Source organism: Talpa occidentalis, unplaced genomic scaffold (assembly GCF_014898055.3).
Source record: "Talpa occidentalis isolate TD23 unplaced genomic scaffold, MPIMG_talOcc4v2.1 talOcc4.17, whole genome shotgun sequence".
Taxonomy (NCBI): Eukaryota; Metazoa; Chordata; class Mammalia; order Eulipotyphla; family Talpidae; genus Talpa; species Talpa occidentalis.
The window spans coordinates 11,828,306-11,852,507 of NW_023601754.1; the positions used below are offsets into that span (position 1 = coordinate 11,828,306).

The window sequence follows — 24,202 nt, forward strand, 5'->3', positions numbered from 1 at the left end:
GCTTACCTCGGATTCTAGCTCGGTGAGGTTGCCAACTATATCTCTGCACTCGACGGCCAAGTCATCAAGATGATCCTGGAGGCACTCAAGTTCCTGCAAAGGAAAAGGCAATCCTGGGCATCTGCCACTCACATACGTGACCAAGGGATGTTGAGATGCCATATCCACTTCCTTTTCAGTGGTCTTCCTTTTCTTTTTAGAACTAATGCACTTAACGGAAACCAAGGCTTTGCTGATTCCCCAAACTGAGACTACTGAAGAGATGATTACTTGTTGTAACAGGGTGGCTACGAGGGTCAGGGTGGCACAATACCCATGCAAAACCTCCATAAGGCCAAACTGTCAAATCCAACATGTATCAATGCTCAGGTGTCAACAGAGTCTACATATTTTTTTCAGGATTTTACTCTATTTCATCAACATATGGCCATTTCATTTTTACCTATGTTTTGATAATCTTTGCCTCCCATTTTTAATCTATATTTTGATAAAAATAATTGGACTAAAAAACCAGTGAACAACAATGGAATATCTTTTTTTTTTAAAAGATTTATTTATTTATTTATTTATTTATTTATTTATTTATTTATTTATTTATTTATGCAAGCAGTGGGTACAGTCAGAAGCGCAGGAGGGTGAGAGAATTCACCAGAGACAGAGTGGAAAAGAGAACAGGCAGACCTACGAAATACACTGCTGAGGGGAGCAGCGGGCGGCAGGAGAGGTCTGCGCGCTATGTGGGATCCTTGCCAACGGCTGGGGATGGAACCAGCACTTCAGAGGCTGCAGGCAGCTTCGCAGCCCAGCGCTCAACTGCTGCGCCACCAGGGCAGGCCCAACAATGGAATATCTTAAGACTTCATGGGCAAAGCATAACATCAGCTCACTTTCCCAAGCACATCAACAGCTAATTCTCAGCAAAATGCTCTGCTAAAGGATCAAGTTTACCTTACTATTCTACAAGAATTGCTGTGCTCCAGAATTAGAATGGAAAAGGAGGAGAAAGGTTGTGGGAATTATGTGCCAGAACTTTGGGAGGAGAAGGAAACCTTAAGCAAAATGTATACAACTTTTGAGAGTAAGATACTCGGCTAAGATGAACATCCCACTCATGGAATTCTCTCTATAGTTCAGCTTCACAGTGGCAGGTTGCAATGTAGTGCTGCTTTCTCAATGTTTCTTTACTGGGGGATGGGGGTTAATGGGAGGGGAGCATGACAGGAAACTATTTCCTGGGATCCTGTATCACCATGCTGCTTGTTTCATTAAGACAGAAGTAGAAAGGTATAACACAGGCATTTCAAACTCTACAGAACTACAGTAGGCTCAGGAAGGTAAAAGACATGTTGGTTCTTAAAAATGTCTAATTCCTGTATACATGACTTTTTAAAAGTTTAATCCCAGAGACTGCTGTGGAACCTGGATGTGAGCTCACTTCTAGTTCTAGTATCAAAGGGCTCAAGTGGTGGTTACTTGATGCCTGGTTTCCTACCTTAAGATGTACGATGCAATACCTTCCTACTTAAGTTACAATGCAGTAATGAACTGGGCACAAAATCCTGCAGATCCATTCACAGCACACATGTTACTTTTGGGGACTGTTCCTTCTCTCCATACAATAGAATGGAACCAATGCCTCATTTTTGTCAAATACGAGATGGGAAAAATAATTCCATCCCTATGTGGCCTGTGGAACTGTTGAAGGACAGGCATTCATGCATATGAGTATTTACATATATATTTATATATTTATACCACTTTCCCTCAAAAGGACTTAATGTTTATGAAATTGAGAAAAGAAAAAAAGAGGCAAGATAAAATTAAAATAAGTAAAAAAGAGGAAACTATGTTAAAGAAAGTGGGATAGGGCCACAAAATGCCCACCACACAATCTTACACACTTGTTAAAGGCAGGTCATATCTTTGGCTTTTTAAGAGGCAATACCAAGAGGAAGATAATCACAAACAAACTATAGCAACCACAACAGAAGATCAAACTGCTTAGGGAAAGTAGAGTTATTCCTGGTGTACAGACCAAAGAGAAAATTTTCCCAAGGATTTCTTACAGAGAGAACACTGAATAATACAACAAATCATGACTGTGAATACACAGAGATGAATTTTATGGTGTTTACACTCTCTATAAACACTATCATTGTAAGATAAATAGGCAGCTAGATCACCCACCTGCCCAGTCTCCGTCTTTTCACTGCACCACTTCCCCAGATCGATCAGGCACTTATTCTGGAGGGCTGGGTCCAGCTTAACATCCATGGCTCGTTGGTGGAGGATTCTCTGGACTTCAGCTCGGCACTCCCTTGAGAGCTAGAAGAAAAAAAACACGCAAAATACTTTAAAGATACCAGAATCAAATCAAAACAAGCAAACCCCCACTAGATAAAGCAAATCTGTTGTCAGGAAACAAACAAATGACTTTGTTATTTATATAAAACCACATACTTGGAATTTCTTCCAGAATGAGATATTCTTTTATTTTTTTTAAAGATTTATTTATTTATTTATTTATACAAGCACTGGGTACAGTCAGAAGCGCGGGAGGGTGAGAGAATTCACCAGAGCCAGAGCGGGGAGCAGAGCAGGCAGAAGGACCGAAGCACACTGCTGAGGGGAGCAGCCGGCGGCAGGAGAGGTCCGCGCGCCATGTGGGACCCTCCTCCGGTGGCCGGGGAGCAGCCGGGGATCAAGCCAGCGCTGCAGAGGCTGCCGGGGAGCAGCCGGGGATCGAACCGGTGCTGCAGAGGCTGCCGGGGAGCAGCCAGGGATCGAACCGGCGCTGCAAAGGCTGCGGGCAGCCTCGCAACCCAGCGCTCAACTGCTGCACCACTGGGGAGGCCCCAGAATGAGATATTCTAAGGGGCTTCTAAAAGCCTCTATCTTAGGAGATTATATATTCAGCATTTTCTAATATACTATATGAAACAATATTCTTTTCTGAGACTATCCTGATAAAAAGATCAGGATTCATTCTGATTAGGTTACAGTTTTTATTTTAGCAAAATTAAGTCACTCGAATGAATGAATATAGAATAGAATGCTGGATCCAATTAGGAGAGAATACATACTTGGGTCAGGAGAACTGAGTTCAAATTTACCTAAATTCAGAGCAAGCACCTAACAGTAGCAGCAACAGTTACTACAGGTAAGAACCAGACTCTTCTAGATGAATTACAGAGGGAGTTAGCAGAAGGCAAAACAGATGAAAATACTTTCAGAAAGGTTGTGAGAAAGCTGTCATTGACAGGTACAATCTTCTCTCTTCCTAAAAAAGCCAAAACACCTGGGGTGGGAGAGGTGGGGAGAAATTGCTTAATGACAAGGGGTTCCTTTATGGAGACATGGAACTATTTATAAAGTACATAGCGGTGGTTGTTGCATAACTTTGTGAATGTACTAGATTTCTCCCTTTAAAATGGTTAATGTTATGTAAATCTCACCAATTAATAAAATACAATTTCAAAAGGTAGCAGATTAGATTCCAACCCATTCTACAGTTACAAGAGAGGGAATCTCCTAAAAGTAAGATGACTAGCAAGATGCTAGGATTTAGGAGCTCCTATGGCTAAGGAGAGGTGTATTATTTGAAGAAAAAGCAACAAATTTCCATATTTTCTTACTCACTAGTATAAAATCTAGGTTAAGAATGAAGTAGCTAACATAAATGTTAGTTTCTATTAATGTAACATTTCTATTTGGGTCTTCTCATTATGAAACCTACACAAACTTTTGCATTAGGTTTGCATAGAAGGGGTCTTTATAGGGCCTCCCTGGTGGCGCAGTGGTTGAGCGCTAGGTTGCGAAGCTGCCTGCAGCCTCTGCAGTGCCAGTTTGATCCCCGGCCGCCAGGCAAGGGTCCCACAAGGCGTGACAGACCTCTCCTGCCACCCGATGCTCCCCTCAGCAGTGTGTTTCGTTAGTCTGCCTGTTCTGTTCTCTGCTCTGGCTCTGGTGAATTCTCTCACCCTCCTGCGCTTCTGACTGTACCCAGTGCTTGTATAAATAAATAAATAAATCTTAAAAAAAAAAAAAAGAAAAAGAAGGGGTCTTTATAAACATGCATGTGCCATAACACCATTTCTCTTTTATGTAACTAACAGGACTGAAATGTAATAGGGCATCTCAAAAGGCTTACAAAAGCCTCTCTGGAGAACAAACCGCATTTCAGTTTGGCATTGGAGGCATCAAACGTTGTCTGAGAGGCAAGTGCACACAAACGTCCCAACAAGAAGCCTCAATTACGGCAGACACATACCAGGAGACCGGGGATGGAGGCTTCTGCTCCCATGAGTGTTCTGTGGGAGAAGCCTCATCTACGAGGTGCTGTGTTCAGCTGCCAAGGGGAGAAGCCTGAAGAGCATCTGTATCCTACCTGAGAGCTTCTAATGGATCTTTAAAGTCAAATCAAGTTAGGGCAGCAGAGTTTAACTGTCTATTGGTGATGCAGATTTCAGTAATTTAAAGGGGGGGGGGAGCTAAAAATGTCCCCAATCTGCTTTGTCAAAGACACAAAATCAGATGGGAAGAAGCTGACAGAACAACAATCTGGACACCCACTGCATGAAGACATTTCAAGTAGTATGACAAGACCCTCCCTGCTGCATAGATTAAACAAATTTTCATAGGATAACAGAAACAGAACAATATACAGGAAACTAATTTAAAAAACAAATGACGATAAGGAGAAATGAAGCCAGTAACTGAATCATACCCTCCTGCCCTGTTCCTCGGTGCGATAGGCGTGTCTATATAAGCAAGAGAACACGGCTCCAGGAGGCATTAGTTCACTGGTCTCATTCCAACCATGGGTGTGGCAAAGACGAGACGCATCTCCCTGGCACTTGCGGTATAAGACAGGGTCCAACCTATGAGAGCAAGGGAGAACCATGATTACTATATACCTTTCCTTCTGCAGCACACTAAGGGTTTTTACGGGTGCCTGTGTACTCGTTGATTATCACCTCCAGGGTAGTGGAGACAGCATGTAAGCAAAAGTATATTTCTGAATTTTGCTCTTCTTGAACACACAGAAGTCTATCCTAATAGCGAAAATCTAAGCTCTAGCTCAAAGCTATTATTCCGGTGATGCAAGGCTCATGACATTACAGGAACACATTCAGCACTGACATGCCAGGGTGAAAAGAGAAAAAACAGGGTTGTACCCATTACCAGGCGATTTGAAACTGTATACTCATTACTTTTTTTTCTAAGTATGAGTAAAATTCAATTCTACTAGATATACTGGATTCAATAAGGTCAGGAAATGGCAAGAAAAACAAAATCTTCCTACTCAACTTTCTAGTAAAATTGTTCCTTTTTTTCTCACACAAGGTAAAGTAGCTATATTTTTAGTTTACTTGAATATGCTCATCAATTAAAGAAAAAGAAAACGACATTTAACTGGATAGTGGGTTAGGCAGTAGGCCTGTTGATTTTCCAAGTAAGATCAGTGGTCAACTTTGGGAGAGAACTTTCAGTGGGAGAAAAAAGGCTAATATTTAATGAGTACCCTGTAACATTGTGAAGCATTTTTGGTCATAGGTTGAAATATTAGAGGAAAAGCCACGATTTTGACTAAGGTAGTAAGTTTAGTTAACTCTGTGATTTCATTTTCGATGGACTGCGTAAGCACAGAGAAAGTCCCACTCAGCTCTCTGTAGCTAATTTGAAGGAACAGAAATGAAAACAGATCAAAATTTCAAGTAATCTCTTTTGAGCCAAGTAGGAGGGTAAAAAAACTATTAATTACCAGAAAAGGTTCAGGAAGCAGGTGAACGTGGGAAGCAGGAAGAGCAGGCTGGTCCAGTGCCAGCTGCTTTGGAGGCAGGAAGGAAAATAAGACAAGGACAGGAGGGGACTACAGCATTATGTTATAGTGATTCTGACTGTAATACAGCTCTTCCGCCCAGTTCACTGTCTCCACTTTTATGGCAATACTGTACGAGAAGAGAATCAGGGAATCAAGATGTAACTAACTGATTGATAAGTCTCTTCAGATAGAAAAATTCAGTAACTTTGAATAGTCAAAAAAAAAAAAAAAAAAAAAAGCAAATTCCCATACCATGTGCAAATCAGTAAAAATAAAAGTGCACTATTATCTTTTTAGAGGCATATCTGAAGATGCTTTTGCTGGCCCACAGGTGCCTGAGTTTTTCAAGATAGAGGCTTATGGTATCAAGAACATCTGAATCTGGTTTCTAAAGTGAACTGGGACACTGGGGACAGACCTTTAGGGGCTGCCTCTGCTTTTAGATACTGTTTTGAAGGTAATAAAGAGGTTTTCCAGGGACCTGGTATGTGTCAGCTATCCCAGAACTTAACAGAAACAATTCCTACTGATTGTTTCAAATGCACAGGGGCTACTGAGTACAAGACAGGCTAAGGTTTATTCTGGGTTAAAAATACTCACTTCCAATCTCGGGAGATAAAATACTGTAGCTCTAATAGACGGTGTTCACAATCTTCCACCATCTTCTCTGTGTATAAATGTTCCATCAGGCATGAGAGGATCCTGGAGGAAAGCAGTAAAACTATGAGAAAGCAGTTTCGACAACAGGTTCAGCATTCTCATGTCAGTATTTCCTGGACCCAGAAAAAGCCACTCAGCTATTTTCCTAGTGTAGTTAGGGATTTATTTTTGTGAGAATCACTCAAATTAACTCAACTTAGCAGTGATTAAGTCTTCTGTTTGCTTTAGAGACACTTAGGACTCAGCTTGCACAAGATCTGTGTGCAGCTGCTTTGGGTTTAACTGTTTATTATGAAAATTTTCCAACATGCACAAAAGTAAAGAATTATATAATATCCACCAATCCTCCTCATAGGTTTATCAAGCTACTGCCAAGTTTGTTTAAACTCTACAATCTCTTGCTGATACTATAGAGCAAATTCCAGATACCACATCATTTTGTTGGTAAATAGTTTAGCATATTTCTCTATAGTGTGAGAACATAACACCATTATCCACCAAAAGAAATAATAAAAAAAAAATCCTCAATATCATGTAATATACTGTTAGTTTTTAAATTTTTCAATTATCACACGTCTTTTCACATGTCTGTTCAATCAGGACCCTGAAAAAGCCCACACATTCAATTGAACTGACAGTATCTTTATTTAATCTGTAGCAGGAAGTTCTCTCCTTCCTCCCTCTTCCCTGCCCCTTTGTGGCTGAGGCAGGTATTTTTATGTCGGTAAATACTCTTAATTAGTTTTAAGTATGTGTGTCTATCTCCTACAACCACACAAGAAGCTTAGAGGAAGAATACCTTTTTTCATTCTCCTACCACAGCATGAACAACAGGAGTGCATGCATAGCTGAATGATGACAAACATGGACTGCATTCATTTTATTATTGGGTTCTGCACCTTCAGTCTATATGGATTTTTGCAGATTGGGAAATCTGTTCTTACCTGCAACCTGGTTTTAAGAACTACTTGTACATCATATGGAATAAAAAAAAATGCATGAGAACCAAACACTTTACTATAGCATTTTTACAGCTTTCCTAGAGTTCCTTTTGTCTATGATTATCCTCTACACCCAGATTTTGCTTTCTAGTTCAAGTACAATTACTTTCTAATGATTATCAAGTAGCCAACGTATACAATGAGCTAAAATTCAAATAGGATGAAAAGTACAGAGTCAAAAATATGTGTCACTCAATCCTGAGCATTCTTCTCAGTTTAATTTGGAATTATTCAGTGGCCTAATGGATAGGCCTTTATGTGCTCAGTCACTGTCAATAAATAATGCTGAGTCTAAGGGGCTCCACATTATGGATGAGTGCACAGCCAAAGTTCTATTTCCAAGAACAGTTTTAACAAAAGTTGGTATGTGTTCCTGTTTAACAAAGTTTCAGTTAAGATCTTCAATAACCCAAAAGCCATGGGAGGGAACGTTTCCCTTGCTGCGTTGCCAGATAAAATACAACATGGATAAAAGCCACAAATAAGAACCTACATTGGGTCTCCTGATCTTATGTGTTTGCAGGCTGTCTGTATTACAGATTCACAAGCTTCATTCAATGCTCTATCGATGCGGTAATCTGCCCCAGGGTCAGTCTCCTGAATCAGTGTTTGAAGCTGGATTAAAAAAAATTAAGAAGGAAGAAAGTCACTTACACATCAGGGAAGAACAATGTTGTCTTCGTACAATCAGCTATCAGTCTGGTATATCACAATGTACTTATTTTTATATAACATTTAATGTGATTAATGTTTTAGTTTAGAATTTTTTTTTTAAAGATTTATTTATTTATACAAGAACTGGGGTACAGGCCAGAGGCGCGAGAGGGTGAGAGAATTCACCAGAGACAGAGTGGAGAGCAGAACAGGCAGACAGACCGAAGACACTTCTGAGGGGAGCAGCGGGCGAGGCAGGAGAGGTCTGCCGTGCCATGTGGGTTTCTCCCTGGCTGGCCAGGAATAGAATGAGCACTGCAGAGGCTGTGGACAGCTTCGCAGTGAGATGCTCAACCAGCTGCGCCACCAGGGAGGCCCTATCACAATGTACTCTTAACAAGGTCCTGCAATTATCCCGAGCTAAGCTCAAGAGCTCTTATGAAATACTTTTCAACTAGTTTCTTTACGTACATTGCAAGTTTTTCTGTTTACACCATTGTGCAGACTGCTTGATTACCTGTCTGACCCATTCCAATATAAACGCTGCCTCCTTCCTCAAATCTGCAATCTGTTAATCACATTACTAAATCTGACACTCATGGTCATGTCAGAATTGAGTGGAAAAGAGCACATAGAAGACATTTCTAGTTAAGAGACCTAATTTGGTCATAAGATCTAGAATGCGAATCTTGCTGCACAGATACTGGCATTCGAATCTGTGTATACTAGTTTATATAAAACAGATGTGAGATTTCTTTTAACTTGCAATATATCAATTACAAAAAAGCTAGAATACTTATAATTTTTTATTTTTCCTTAACCATCTTTTATAAACTAAAAGTTTGCTTTTATACATATACAGAGTTTGCTCATTATACATACACAGAAAAATACTTGTCATTGTGCAGCTGAAATTGAAACATCTACCTTAACATTTACTTTTCCCCGATCTGTCCTTTGTCACAGAATAAAGTAACAGCATGAGATGATGAGCTACAGATTCTTTTTTTCTGTCTTTGAGGAGAAAGTGATTGGGGCACAGAGGAAAAGCTCTAAATTAAGAATCAGGAACCTGAGTTCTATTAATAGTTCTGGTTCTGCCAGATATTAGCTTTGCGAACATGGGCAAGTTGATCAACCTCTGCATTCCAGATTCTCTAACTATGGAAGATTTTAAGAAATAATAATATATGGAAGAAAGCTGTGTAAACTGAGAAGCATTGTATAGATGTCAAAAAATCTTATTACTACAGGTGGGTAGCAGATGGTGTCTGGGGGTGGGAATCTTAAATAACAGAAAGCAAATTTGAAAACTACAGTCCTTACTGGTTGGGTTCCTTTTGTTCCACGGGAAACAATTAGAGCCCTTCCTGTGTCACAGATTTAGCCTCTGTAGGAACCTTCTCTGGTCCTCAAACATTTGACCCACAATCCCAGAGGGACTCATGAAAACACTGACACTACTGTTGAAAGTACACAGATCAAAAGGAAATGAAGAAAGAAAACTGAATTCTATCCACCCTAAGAAAGGTCAGTCTCCAGGATGAGAGAAATATGAAATATGAAAGTGTCCCAACACTCTGCGACAAGTTATTTACAAAAATTCTTGATGGCAATTTGGGAGAAGCTGCAGTTGTCATGGTTAGTTGGAAGGAAGATTACTCTCAAATGGCCACCAATTCTAGTTATGACATTGACAAAGACCAAAGTGTCGACCTCTATTTCTGGGGAAAGTTACAATCACCAGGGACGTATGGAAGTCTCCACAAGAACTGCGTCAGTTAGACAGCTGAGGCTGACAAGCAGACTCTTTGGAACATTCACAATGAATGCACTGGATTGCATTACTAAACGGAGAAAATAAATGCCCTATAGTCTCTAGTAGGCTAATAGCCTGGGGGAACACTGCCTCTCTGGAGTCCAGTGACAGCAGTGCGGGAAATAAACCTCAAGAAGCTGGAGCCCTTCCTAAGCAGATGTCTATCCCAGCTCCTCTCTGCTTAGGAAAAACCTGGGGAAGTGCTTCTGAGAAGTGAGAAGAGTCTGAGCAGTCACCTTTGGCCTTGGAGAGAGTAGGATCAGATTCGTTCAGACATAAATAAAGAGAATTTAATAAACTCAAGATTGCCTACATTTGGAAGAATATGTACTCACTAAGAATCTATCTTTATGCATCAGTTTGCTATTTGTTGAGAGATCACTAAATCAAAGCAGCACTAAAGAACAGGGAAACTACGGTCAATCGAGTGTCAAAATCTGTGTCAACAAAACTATGAAAAAGAAAGAAAACCACTCAAAATAAATTATTTCAAAATATTTCTCCATTTGATTGTGTATGGATAATGTAGTAGCAGACGAAGGAAAATCTCTCTCTTGGGATCATATATACCTTTAATTTTTTTTTTGTGAGCAAAAGCTAAAAACTTGGCACCCCTGCTGCATTTGTTATTATAAATTGTTCAGGTTCTTACTCAGTAAAAAGTATGATGGCAATGATACTGATGCATTGTATCTGTAATATTCCATTAACTTTACATTATGTACCTGATCTTCAGCTACTCAGTTGTTTATGAACCATGGATAAGAATAACTTTATGGGGCCTCCCTGGTGGTACAAGGGGTTAAGTGTCAGCACTATCAAGCTAGCTGCAGCCACTGCAGCACGAGTTCAATCCCCAGCCAAGGAGCTAACCCACATGCAGCAGACCTCTCCTGTCTCGCCTGCTACACTCCTCAGCAGTGTATTTCAGTGGCTCTGCCTGTTCTGCTCCCTACTCTGTCTCTGGTGAATCATCTCCCCCGCAACCTCTGTCCTACACTCCAGTTCTTAAATGCATCAATAAATGAAATCTTTTTTTTAAAAAAAGAATAACTTTATCTTTCCAAGCAAAGTTTACTAATTTCTCCCATCTATCTTTACATAACTGATTGTAGAGTTTGGGGATAGAGAAAGTGCCTTCTGTGCATAGTTTTCTTTACCTATTAAGAAAAGATTGGTAGGATTTTGAAAATGACATGCTTTCTTGATCCTCCAGGCCAGGAATTTATGCCACACTGTACATGAATAATCAAAAGAAACTCTTAGAAAATTTCAATTCATTTCATCTCTCTTGCAGCCTCAGTTAAATGAAATCTATTGAGACAATTTCTTTTGGTGGGGACCATTCCTGATTTGCCAAAACAGTGCCTTGATTCTCAGTTTCAAAAATCTAACCTTGAAGTTACCTTTTCCTTAAAAACCTTAGCAAACAATGCATTTTATCTTTCTTTAAGTGTATAGCATTTTTTATTAATTATGAACTCAAATTTCTGCTCTACAGCAAATTTCACATTCTTACTACAATTTGCCTAAAGAAACAACAGTCTGTGTCTGGCCTATAGTACCTAATGCTCACTGTAATGTCACCAATGACCCAGATGAAGCTCGCTGGGATGGTGGCAGAAAGGGGCTCCTTAGTAGATAAATGTCACATTCAAAATGGCAGTAGAAAATTTTCCCTTACCGCTTGCTGGCAGTTGGTGCCAAGGTTCCCTTTCTCCCCCCGAACGACTTTCATCAGACAATGCAAGGTTCGCCCTTTCCGATGTAATCCAGAACAGTGGTGTTCAATTTCCGCCCGACAGCTCAGGATGATCTCAGGGCTCAAAGAAAAGTCTTCCATCAACATGCGTCGGTAATCTAACATCTCCCCCTGGCATTCACTGCTCACTTGCCGCCCTAAGTAAGGATTTAAGTCATAACGTGAAGGGTAGTGAGATTAGGATCAGATATGACACATGTTAAAAGTACACATTTTCTTCTATAAGAGACCAGTTGTGTTACTATCTTCACTAAAAAAAACTTAGGACTTAGCAAAAGCTTTAACAGCATAAAAGGAGCTTAACACTCTAGAGACTAGGCTTTATCTTGACAGTATGCTGTACTACACAAATTGCACAATGAATTAATGATGTGACTATTTTGCCAAAGGTAATCTTGTCAGTAAGATAACCAGTGGGGTAAAAATGGAAGTTAAAGAACAATCCTACTGTCTACACAGTTAAGCTAGTAGAAAAACACAAAATTAGAACCTCTTGCCTACCATGGACTCGTCCCCAGACTGCTGGTGAATGCCTGAAACTGTGCATAGTAACAAACCCTATATATACTGTTATTTTCCTAGACACACATAACCATGATAAAGTTTAATTTATAAACTAGACACAGTAAGAGATTAAAGCAATAATAAAAGAGAACAAGTAGAGCAATATACTTCAGTAAAATTTATGTGAATGTAGTCTTGTTCTCTCAAAATATTTCACCGCATATATTTTGACCATAATATATTGCCTGCAGTAATATTTTGACCACAGGTGAACTGAAACTGCAAGAACTGAAATTGTGGATAAGGGGGGGGTATTACTATACCCTTCAAATATTCATTGCAGCCCCCACCACCACTTTCCTTAATCTGTAAACTGTGAAAACATAATTTTTATTAAAAACAGCTTTCCTGACATTTAATAAACACACATACTTACAACATACAATCTGACATGTATACACTGGTGAAGCAAGCCGTCCCCACAGTCAGAGCATAACCATGCCTGTCCATCCAAAAGTCCCTTCGTGCCTCTTCACTTTAGGTACTCCCCTTCCTTTCCTATCCATCCCACCAGCCCCATCCCATCCACCCCTGATGTGCTCGCTCTGACTACAGACTAATTTTTTAACTTGTATTTTTCAAAGTTAATATAAATAAAATCTGGTATAGACTCTTTTTTTTTTTTCATTCTGACGTCTTTGACTCACTCTATTTTGAAATTCATGTCTCAACAGTTCATTCTTTAATGCTGAGTTATATAATTCTATTAATGTGGATATATGATTATTTGTTTATCCCTTCAACTGTTGACAGATATTTGGGTTATTTCCAATTTTGGGCTATTACAAATGAGACGGTTATGATGATCCATCTGCAACAGCCTATTGGTGATATGCTTTCATGGCATTTGGTGACCTAGGAGTTACATGGCTGGATCATATGATAATGTATGTTTGACTTAAAAAAAAAACCCTAACTGGCAAACTGTTTTCCAAAGTGGTGGCACCATTTTAAAATCCATTAGCAGTGTGAAATAGCTCAGGTCTTCCACGTTATTGCCAACACTTAATATAGTTAGTCTTTTTAATATGAGCCATCTGTATAACATTTTTTAATTATTTGTTTTGTATCCTTCAGTCAATTATTTATGGAATTTTTTTGTGTACATTTCTTATGAATTTGCAATTTAAGAACATTAACTCCATTTTGTTAAATACCAGAATTAGATTATATCATGCAAACTGCTATGAATAAGCTTTTCCATATACTTTACACATAAATATACTTTAGACAATTATCTCTACCTTTCCATTTTAGAAATTTTTCATCTAACACCCAGACCATAACCAAAATTCTACAACCATTTCCAAAATGTTCTTTGGTATTCAATCCAAGTCCATGTATCATCTGTGATTGCTATTCCATCACTACAAAGTTTAAGAATCTTTTACTATCTGGGACCTCCCTGGTGGTGCAGGGGTTAAAGACAGCGCTATAAAGCTATCATCAGTCATTGCAGCATGAGTTTGATCCCTGGGGGCCAGGGAGCAACCCACATGGCAAAGCAGACCTCTTTCTCTGGTGAATCCTCTCACCCCCTAGACCTGCACCTCTGGCTTATCCCCATTTCTTGTATGCATAAATAAATAAATCTAAAAAAAAATCTTTTACTATCTAGACATAAAAAAATTCACCAAAAAGTCCTGAGTTTTATTTAATGATTGATTTTGGGGCCTCTCTGGTGGTGCAGGCGGTTGAGCACAGTGCTGTGCAGCTGTCCACGGCCTCTGCAGTGTGGGTTGGATCCCGGCCAGCCAGCAAGATACTCACATGGCGTGGCAGTCCTCTCCTGTCTTGCCCACTGCTCTCCTCAGCAGTGTATTTCGTCAGTCTGCCTGTTCTGTTCCCCGCTCTGTCTCTGGTGAATCCTCTCACCCTCCCGCACATCTGGCCTGTACACAGGTTCTTGTATAAATAAATAAATCTTTAAAAAATGTTTGTTTGATTTTTATTTTCATTTAACTTTTTAATTACTAACCTAGCAACATTTATTCAATAAGAGCTAGGAATTTCATTCTTGCAACCTTGCTGTCTGACTCAGTGAAGACAATTCTTTATTTTACTGTTTAATTTCTTAATATTATCACTATTATAGGGCCTCCGCTGGTGGCACAGCGGTTGAGCTCTGCAGCGCGGGTTTGATCCTCAGCCACCGCCGAGGGTCCCACATGGCGCACAGACCTCTCCTGCCATGCCCGCTGCTCCCCTCAGCAGTGTATTTCATCAGTCCGCCTGTTCTGTTCCCTGCTCCGGCTCTGGTGGATTCTCTCACCCTCTCACGCTTCTGACTGTACCCAGTGCTCGTATAAATAAATAAATAAATCTTTTTAAAAAAATTATCACTATTATAATAACAACAGTACTTACACTTAATGTATGCTAAGTGCTATGCCAAATCTTACCTCACTCAAACCTTGTAAGAACATCTCAATATAAGTAGTATTATATTTGTTTTACAGATTTTTTTTTTAAGATTTATTTTTATTTATTTATGCACACAAGAACTGGGGTGTGTGCCAGAGGTGTGGAGGGGTAAGAGGATTTACCCAAGACAGAGTGGGGAGCAGAACAGGCAGATCTACTAAAATATACTGCTGAGGGGAGCAGTGGGCAAGGCAAGAGAAAACTGCTGCACCATGTGGCTAGCTCCCTGGCTGGCAATCAAATTCATGTTGCAGTGTCTGACGATAGCTTGATAGCGCTGAGACTTACCCCTGTGCAATCAGGGAGGCCCTGTTTTACAGATTTTAAAAAATCCTCATTAGAGACTAAGAAAAGTAAGTGGTCATGCAGTCATTAGTTTAGTAATAAAGCCATAATTTGAAGCCATATCTCTGACCCAAATTTCATCTGCTGTATCATTATGCTGCCCTGACTCTCCTAAAAATGCAGCAAAATATGCCTTTTTAAAATTAAAAGATTTGGATTTGAGAAACATACATTACTTTTTAAAAAATGTAAAGAAAAATAAGAGGAAGGGCTTTGAACAAGGCCTAGGGATACCAAGTCTGCAGAGCAGAGTTATGCTACTGAATTATAAGGCACAGGTGTATTGAAAGAGCAAACTTAGGAGAAAACTAATATTTATAGGTAGAAGAGGCTTGAGAATGTGAATACAAAAAGGAAAGGATAGGAAGAAATTAACTTACCTCTGTGCACAGCTGACTCCAGACACATTAGAAGGTAGGAGAGTCTGGCTTCCCGGGACCGAGGGAGGTTTTCCACATTGCACCGGTATTTCTTCAAGTCACTCTTACAGGATTTGGCCAGTGAATAACTGACTTTATAGTCCTGGGCAATCAGCTTTTGGCGAGTTGTTAATGCTTCTCGACACTGAGGACAGAGTGCAGCAGAGTTGTAGGATGACTGAGGTGACCCAACTGGTCACATGTGCCACTAAGACAAGAAGAGGCTCAAGGCCAAGTTCATGTCAACAACAGCAGTTGTTACCAAAACTGCCTGTTTAAAGTTTGGTTTAAAATTGAGCACAAGCATGCTGACTAGTGTGGTTAGAGGCAAGGGTAAATGAGTGAGGAAGCCTGGACTTCTACAGTGAACTGCTGGTTGTTGCTGCAACAGCAGCTATCCTCAACACACCAATTGAATATATTAACTTGACAGTGTTCTTTCCCTCCTCAGCAATATCCCTAAAGCATATTTCACCAGAATCAAAGTGATAACTGATAAAACATTGGCAGTTCCAGTCTATTCATCTTAAATAGAATTATTCAATAGTAAAAATGATATAAAGACCTGAAAAGAAAAAACATTTCTTCAGGTCTGCATAGGACAATACATGACAGGACAGGAAAACTAAAACTAATTATTTTTAAAAGTTATAAAAGATCATTGAATTCATCCAGGGTCTGAGGACTAGCAGTAATGAGATTGCATAATGAAATAGCTGCTGGAGAATGAAACAGCTAATCCCTTTGAAGCACACTGGTTTGGTTAGCTTAAACTTCCTGAGTAGTAGAGGAGGCATCAGTGTGCTCCTGATATAAAATTCTCCAATTTTACTCCCAAAATTGATTCCTAGTAGGCTTTCCCATGTCTAGAAAATCACAATTAAAGCATCATTACCTTGGCTTAACTGAAATATGCTTGGTACCCCACTAAAAGTCAAGTACCTCACCTCTGCAAAGCACAAGCTTTACTAGTCATTTATATTTGGTAAGAGTCTAAGAATACTGTTCACAAGGATTTGAGGTAGCTTTCAAAAAAACAAAGAAAATACTGGTTTGTTTTTGAAAATAATAATTCTTACCTTTTCACTCATGGATTCTTCAAACTTATGGTTAAAGAGGCACTTATACACTCTGCCCTCACCAGCTTGTGTCTGTAAGAGGGAACACATACATTACAGCAATGACGACTGGCTAGGTAGTTATGCTGGGCACTGTTCACTACCTTCTAAGAAACCTCCTGTAACTATAACAATGTACACCTTTGAATAGTTCAGCCATTTATAAAATTTAGTAGCTTTTGAATAGTGCCCACAGTAAAGATGAAAAAATTTCCCCATGATGCTTGCTACTGTCATTTTTTCTCAGATGAACTGATACTTTGGGAACCAAGAGATGTGTCAACGAGTCTCCCTCCCTACAACTTTATGCTAAGAGTCAATAAAACTTATAATCAGTGGCTCTGATGGTTAAAGCTGTTAATTCAAAACAGCAGGCAGAGTGGGAATGTACTCAAGTCACTCCCAGTCCTTTGTTATAAGGCTAGATATTATTTAATTTAGGGTTAGAAGGTTGTTCTAAAGGGTCTGCAGGTGGTAATCAAGGATATGGTTTCAAAAGTAACCTCCTGCTGTTTTTCATTTTAGCCAAAGACATAAATAGAAGTAAGTAACATGGCAAAGTTTTAGCCGTGGAATAGATGTTAATGGGATTCCTTGGTAAAATAGGATTTCCACAGCTAAAATTGACTTCTAAGAAATCAAATTGAGAAGTGAGATAAGGTAGAAAAAATAATGTATGGAGATTGTCAGAAGCCAGCTGTTACCTAGATGGGAAATCATGATGACACCGCACCCACTATCATATTTTCCTGTAACCAACTTACCTTCTACTTCAGTTACTTCTCAACATGCAAGGTTTTGTATTGGTTTATTTTATTTTGGAATAGGGTATTTAAAATACATTTTTTTTAAAAAAAGGAAGAAAAGCTTCTGAGTTCACTCACATTTTCACAAAAACGCTCCCGATCATCTCGGCAAGCAAAATATAAATGCCGGTCCAAATGAAAGTCATCTGAGGACAGTTCAGCAACCCGGAGAATGGCTTTCTTGCAGAGGTCAGAGACCTGAATTTTGGGATCTCCTTCTTCTGCTTCCTTCACCAGGCCTTTCTCCAAACACGATACCACCTCACCTTGTGAATGTACATCCTAAAATAGTAATGACACCGGTATTTATAAAGAAATCTCACTACACTGAGTTTCAAATGAACATCATTTGCTTTAAAAAAGAGAGAGGGGAAAAAAAAAAAACCCAACATATAGGTAGTTTATTGATGTGCTAATGAGCAATCAAGTGGGAACCAATCTGGAGATTACAGAAAATGCCCATAAAAATCTCCTGTGAGAAGATAATGCTTGCTGCAAAGGGAAACAGAGATCCTGGGAAATTTAAGTATAGCCTAGTACTAGAAATAAGAACCTGAGATTTTAAATTTAAAAGTCAGAAAATTTTAAAGAAATTACATTGGTCCAATGCTGTGATCACCGTTCATTGTCAATATTGAAACTACACCACAGATCTCTATCGTTGGGGGCTAGATATTTCCCAAACAATAGAGTCTTCAGTCAACTTTAAAAAACAACATGCAACCATGAAATCTGTTGAGGAAAGACGTTAGGCACCTTTTTTTCCCTTTTCTACTCAATACTGTCCCAAGACTCCAACACATATGATCTATAGAGTAATAATCACACTTTGATGCTTTGGATTTGTCTTAATGTGATTTGATGATATTACCACTCTTATACAGAATGTTTTTAGAAGCTTTCCTAAAACAATCCAATTATCTTTAATTGTACATTGCATCATCCCCACTGCAACCACAAGCATTCATTCATTCAAAATATGAGAAATTGCCCTTAAATATTTGCTAATCAAGAGTCTTAATATTGGACACTCCCTGGTGGCACAAGGGGTTACGACGCAACCTATGAAGCTATCTGCAGCCACTGCACGAGTTCGATCCCCGGCCAGGGAGGTGACCCACATGGCGCAGAAGACCTCTCCTGACTCGCCCACTGCTCCCCTCGGTAGTGTATTTCAGCCAATCTGCCTGTTCTGTTCCCCACTCTGTCTCTGGTGAGTCCTCTCAACCCCCACACCTATGGCTTATACTCCATAAATAAATAAATCTTAAAAAAAAAAAAGTCTTAATATTCTTCCTCCCCCATGTTGCCTGGTCCGTAGAAAGCAGGTCCCTCCTTCCTCTTTTTAAGAACCTTTTTATTACATACAGTTGATTTCATAGACATGGTATTTTTTATGGCAAGATTTTTTTTTGTGTGTGTGTGTTGTATGTGTGTGAATAAATGATAGCACTATGTTTTATGCTGCTTTGGTTTGACCCTCCCGTGGCGCAGGGGGTTGAGCGCCACACTGTGAAGCTGTCCGCAGCCTCCGCAGCGCCGGTTTGATTCCAGCCGGGCAGGGAGAATCCCACATGGCAAGGCGGACTTTTCATGTCTTGCCCGCTGCTCCCCTCAGCAGTGCCTTCAGCCCATCTGCCTGTTCTACTCCCTGCTCTGTCTCTGGTGAATCCGCTCACCCTCCTGCAACTCTGGCCTGTACCCCAGCTCTTGCATAAACAAAAATAAATCTTTAAAAAAAAAAACAAAACAGGTAGGAAACATCACTTCAAGAAACATATCGATTCAAAAAAATAATATATATATGTAGATATACATATTTTTTCTCTTTTAATTTTCTTGGTATGTTCTACACCACATCAATTTCCAAATATTTATAAATATTCATGTTTTCTCCTAACATAACCAAGAAGATGAGGTAGAGCTGTGGTATCTATTGTGCAGATGGGGAAACAGATCAATTCCTCTAAGCTGCAGAATGTAAAGTGCCTAACTAACTGTCCATTATTTACTGTGAGTTTTGCATATTTTTCCTGAGGAGATTTCATAGCTTTCATTAAGTTTTCAATAGGTTTGTTGACCCAAAAGACATTAGAAAGCACATAATTCATAATTAACACTCAAGTTTGTATGACTTTGGCCCAAATGGGCAAGGTCTACCTATTTCCACTCCGCAAAGGAAAAACAAATCTATGATAACAAAGACTTGGACAGAAACATACTATAAACATGATTTTATGTTATAACACAACGTCCTATATCAAACTTTAGTGGCCCATAATAATTTACTTAGATGGTTGCCAGTAATTAGGTCCCAATCATATAAATGAGGCTGAAAATAAAAGTATGATGATAGGATTCAGATTCAGCCTTCATCCCGGTATCACACAGTAAACAAATGATATGTAATAAGACTAATGTTTCCCTGTACACTAGTTACTATTTAGGGCTGTTATATTTATGCAGAATCATCATGGGTTGAGACCACCCCCCTCCCCCAAGGAATCTGAGATTTAATTTTAATTATAGCTCTTACGGCACACACTGGTCCTGGGCCATAACATTAATCTCCACTACCTGTCTTCATTCATCGTAACCTTACGTAATATTTTCAAATACAGATTTTTCAGAAATTCTTCTCAGTTACCCAGTGCCTCTGATATTTTCAATTCAGCTCAACTGAGTTTTAGAACTGAAATGTATGCAAATATTTGACAAAGAAAGCTGCATGGTTAATTACTGAATAGGAATGAAATCAAGGGAGGTGAACTACACACTGGCATACTGTCTATGAGAAAATAAAATCATTTAGGTTTAAAAAGTCATTAATACACAGACTTGAGGGCCTTCCCTGGTGGCACAGCGGTTGAGCACTGGGCTGCGAAGCTGCCCGCAGCCTCAGCAGCGCCGGTTCGTTTCCCCAGCCACCGGAGAGAGTCCCACATGGCACGCAGACCTCTCCTGCTGCCCGCTGCTCCCCTCAGCAGTGTACTTTGTCAGTCTGCCTGCTCTGCTCCCTGCTCTGGCTCTGGTGAATCCTCTCACCCTCCTGTGCTTCTGGCTGTACCCAGTGCTTGTATAAATAAATAAATAAATCTTAAAAAAAAAAAAAAAACCCCACAGATTTGACAAGTGAATAACAAATGATTCTGTAAATGGACTTAAAATGAATTTAAAACATTGTATTATAATGAGACAAATGTCTGTCTTGAAAATATGACTGATCAGTTTTCAGTAGTTCATTTGGTAGTATTTTTTTAATTCTCTATACACCTTGTCCTTTTTATTTTAGGAACAGAAAAGGATAATGCCTCAAAATAGTAGGCAAGAACTCAGTCTTCATCTCTATTAACCATTCAGTGTTTTTAGTGTTTTGTGATCTATTCCACTAAACAAAGAGAGAAAAATTATTCAAAGTAATTGGTTGAAAACAGGGTGATACAATGATGTTTGGAGATCTGCATTTTCATTTTAAAAATATTTATTTACAAAATACTAAAGATTTTACTAATATAATCTTTGTTCTAAAAAATATATATTTAAATTTTGAGAAAAATCATTAGTTTTGAAATCATGACATTTAAATGTTCATACAGAGGCAGGGTACAAACAGATTAACCATGACCTCTGATCCTTTGACCTTTGGAGAAAGTCAGTTCAGATCCAGTCACAAAAGGGTTTTTACAGAGTTTTCAATTGAATTTGTGGAAACAAATTTCAAAGTGATAGGCCTGTTTTCTTCTACACTCCGAAGTCAACTCATTACTTTACATATCTAATTAAGTGACTTCAGAGAAGTAAACTATAGTCAGAAAAGGCAAAGAAGGGCCAAGGACATGCCTCCCTCATTATTAAACTTGGCTGATACACCAGAGTGAGTGTCATAGGAAGGAACATGCTTTTTCAGAAGTGCAGGCATAAGTCCAACTCACTGTCCCAAAATACAAGAAAAGTCTTTGATGCTAGGGTGGAGGCCTGGTATGAACAGAAATTCATCTAGTTGTTAGGCATAAAAAACATAAAAATGACCAAAAGAATGTGTATTTTGATGGTGCATAGAAAAAAATTTTTGGTTATTTTTTAAAAAGTCAAGAAAACAATCTTCACTGTCAGGTCTTTGGGTTCCAGCACTGCTCTCTTCTGCAGCTCTTTCAGTCACTACACATGCAGCAGATGGCAGGTTTTATACTGACAGGTCACACTACCAGTGGGAGGCTAACCAGTGGGTGTCTAGTGGCCAACAGGGAAGAACTACAACAGACAGAGGTGAACTGGAATGGTCTACTCCACTGTGTACGTAACTGATCAAAAATATGAAAAGGTGTCACTACTGATTACTCAAAGGTGTGTCTGGAACACATGTGAAGATTTAAAAAGAGTGAGGTTTGGAATTGGATGTAATCTCTAACACCTTAAATAAAGTCAGAGGAGCTTCCTGAATTATCAGGAGACTTAAGTACTTTTGTGCCCTTTTTAGTGTCTGCTAGAGAGGGGAAAAAATTGTCTTTTTTATTAAAACTGCCCTTTCTTTAGCTGCCTGAATGCTTTATGCCAAGTTCACAGTACTCTCAAGATTGCCTCGGAGGTACCCTGTGAAAGGAGCAAAGCCTGTGCTGGTGTGAAGAAAAGGAACTGAGTTCCAGCATTCCAGGCCAGCTACAGCTCCCTTTGTCAGGGAAGGAAGCCTGCAAACCACAGAACAATGAACAAATACAGGGCAAAAAGACACATGGATTTCATTTTCTGTCATTTTTCCTAAAGAGAAGATTAATGAGTAGTGGTAATTAACATCTTAGGCCACAAGTCTGAATCCACCGCTCCTATCAGCTATCTGTTGCTTCTCAGGAGTTTCTTTCATTTTTGCAGAACATACAAATTCTGGATAAATCTGGCTAACTCTCCATTGTGACCTCCAGACAACAGACTAATAAAGACAAAAAATAAAATCAGATATAATTAAGGAAGAAGAAGCTACCTGAGTACTTATTTTCTGTCCTGTCTTTCCTAAAAAAGAGTTCCTCTGAGATAAAGAAAACAAAATATATAGTTCATTTATTCTGACAAGCTAGACATTCCTTCACCAATCTTAAATTTTTCTAATATTTACAAACCTCCTTGTAAACTGCTTACAAAGTATTTTTTCATGGTAATGCTGAGGAATATGCAGAGAAAGATTAGAGAACTAAAGTCTCTCCTAATCTACCTACTATCCCCATAATAACACAAAAATAATAATATGCTTTGTCAAAAGAACATTATAAGTAACCAGTAATTGGTTTAGTATTTTGAAACTAAAACTACTCTTAGCAGGTACTATTCTTCTACTTCCCCAGAGTCGTGAAAAATTTGTTACAAACAGATGAAACGCATTCACAAGTGTGGGGTCGTCTGCACCTCCACTTTAAGAATAACTCTAGCCCTAGCTTTTTCCTATACCAGTTTTACACAAAGCTTTTCATCCATCGAGTTCACATGTCCTCTTTGCGGGGAAGGTCAGTGTAGTAGATACCTTTTCTCCTAGCCGAATGCTGCCACATTTCAGAATGTTGATGTCATTTTTGCAGTCATCCATGAAGCCGCAGATTAGACGGTAATCACTAAAGATGATGGCCGTCATCTTGGTGATGTATTGGTGACACTGATAGTCAGTGATGTTGCCTCGGTGATCCACCAAACAGGAAAGCAAGTAACCTTTTCCAACTGGCTCATCAGCACATTCTTTAATCTGCTCAAAAGAAAATGACTTTTATTACAAGTATTCTATTTTCATATCAAACAACCTTTACGAAATACGTCTCACTTCTTCATTGTTGATTTTCCATCTCTATACTTAAGAAAATGAAAGGAAAACACTTGGAAATACATTTTTTTAAAAAAAGAAAATAGGGGACCTCCCTGGTGGCTATCACCACTGTGGCCTGAGTTCAATCCCCGGCCAGGGAGCTAACACACATGTGGTGCAGCAGACCTCTCCTATCTCGCCCACTGCTCCCCTCAACAGTGTATTTTAGTAGATCCACCTGTTCTGCTCCCCACTCTGTCTCTGGTGAATCTTCTCACACCCCACACCTCTGACCTCATCCCAGTTCTTCTATGAAAAAATTGAAAAACAATTTTTTTGTTTTAATTTTACTGAAGTATAATTAATAAGCTGTTAATATTTGCAGCTTCAACTTGTGCTCTATTGCTAAGTCCCTCTATCCACGTAAGAATGCACTGGATTAATTGTAGGAGCTTAATCTAGGGAACAGGTCTGGAAAACAGGTGCAGAACTGCAGTCTAGTTGCATGTCCCAAGCCAAGCGCCACAGCAACTGTTACTGTTAGGTAAACCCAATGGCAAGGGGAGGGATAGTGAAGGCATAATATTACTTCTTGACATGACATTAATGTGTTCTCAGTTAACTAAGGATTTGGACATGTGTTTTTGAACTTAGTAGAATCCTGGTTTCACCACTGTGGTCTGGAAACAATTTTAAAATGATGATCAGTGCAATCTGGCAAGAAGTTTGGGAAGGGGAAGGGCACTACAAAAGTAATTTGGGGGCCTCCCCGGTGGCGCAGTGGTTGAGCACTGGGTTGCGAAGCTGCCCGCAGCCTCTGCAGCACTGGTTCGATCCCCGGCCACCGGGCAAGGGTCCCACATGGCGCGCAGACCTCTCCTGCCGCCCGCTGCTCCCCTCAGCAGCGTACTTTGGTCCTTCTGCCTGTTGTGCTCCCTGCTGTGGCTCTGGTGAGTTCTCTCACCCTCCAGCGCTTCTGACTATACCCAGTGCTTGTATAAATAAATAAATAAATCTTTAAAAA

At 39.5% G+C, this 24,202-nt stretch overlaps 1 protein-coding gene across 1 annotated transcript in view; it reads right to left on the reverse strand.

Annotated features, from left to right (window-relative positions):
- GLG1 (golgi glycoprotein 1) overlaps nucleotides 1-24,202 on the reverse strand; it is a 131,656-nt gene that overhangs the window by 18,711 nt on the left and 88,743 nt on the right. The window contains exons 4-13 of the mRNA XM_037516136.2: nucleotides 22,906-23,121; nucleotides 17,475-17,678; nucleotides 16,552-16,623; nucleotides 15,434-15,617; nucleotides 11,643-11,857; nucleotides 7,979-8,100; nucleotides 6,425-6,526; nucleotides 4,727-4,880; nucleotides 2,188-2,325; nucleotides 7-93 (exon numbers count right to left, since the gene is read on the reverse strand). Of these exons, the coding sequence (XP_037372033.2) occupies nucleotides 7-93; nucleotides 2,188-2,325; nucleotides 4,727-4,880; nucleotides 6,425-6,526; nucleotides 7,979-8,100; nucleotides 11,643-11,857; nucleotides 15,434-15,617; nucleotides 16,552-16,623; nucleotides 17,475-17,678; nucleotides 22,906-23,121 (1,494 nt within the window). The remainder of the gene's footprint in view (nucleotides 1-6; nucleotides 94-2,187; nucleotides 2,326-4,726; nucleotides 4,881-6,424; nucleotides 6,527-7,978; nucleotides 8,101-11,642; nucleotides 11,858-15,433; nucleotides 15,618-16,551; nucleotides 16,624-17,474; nucleotides 17,679-22,905; nucleotides 23,122-24,202) is intronic.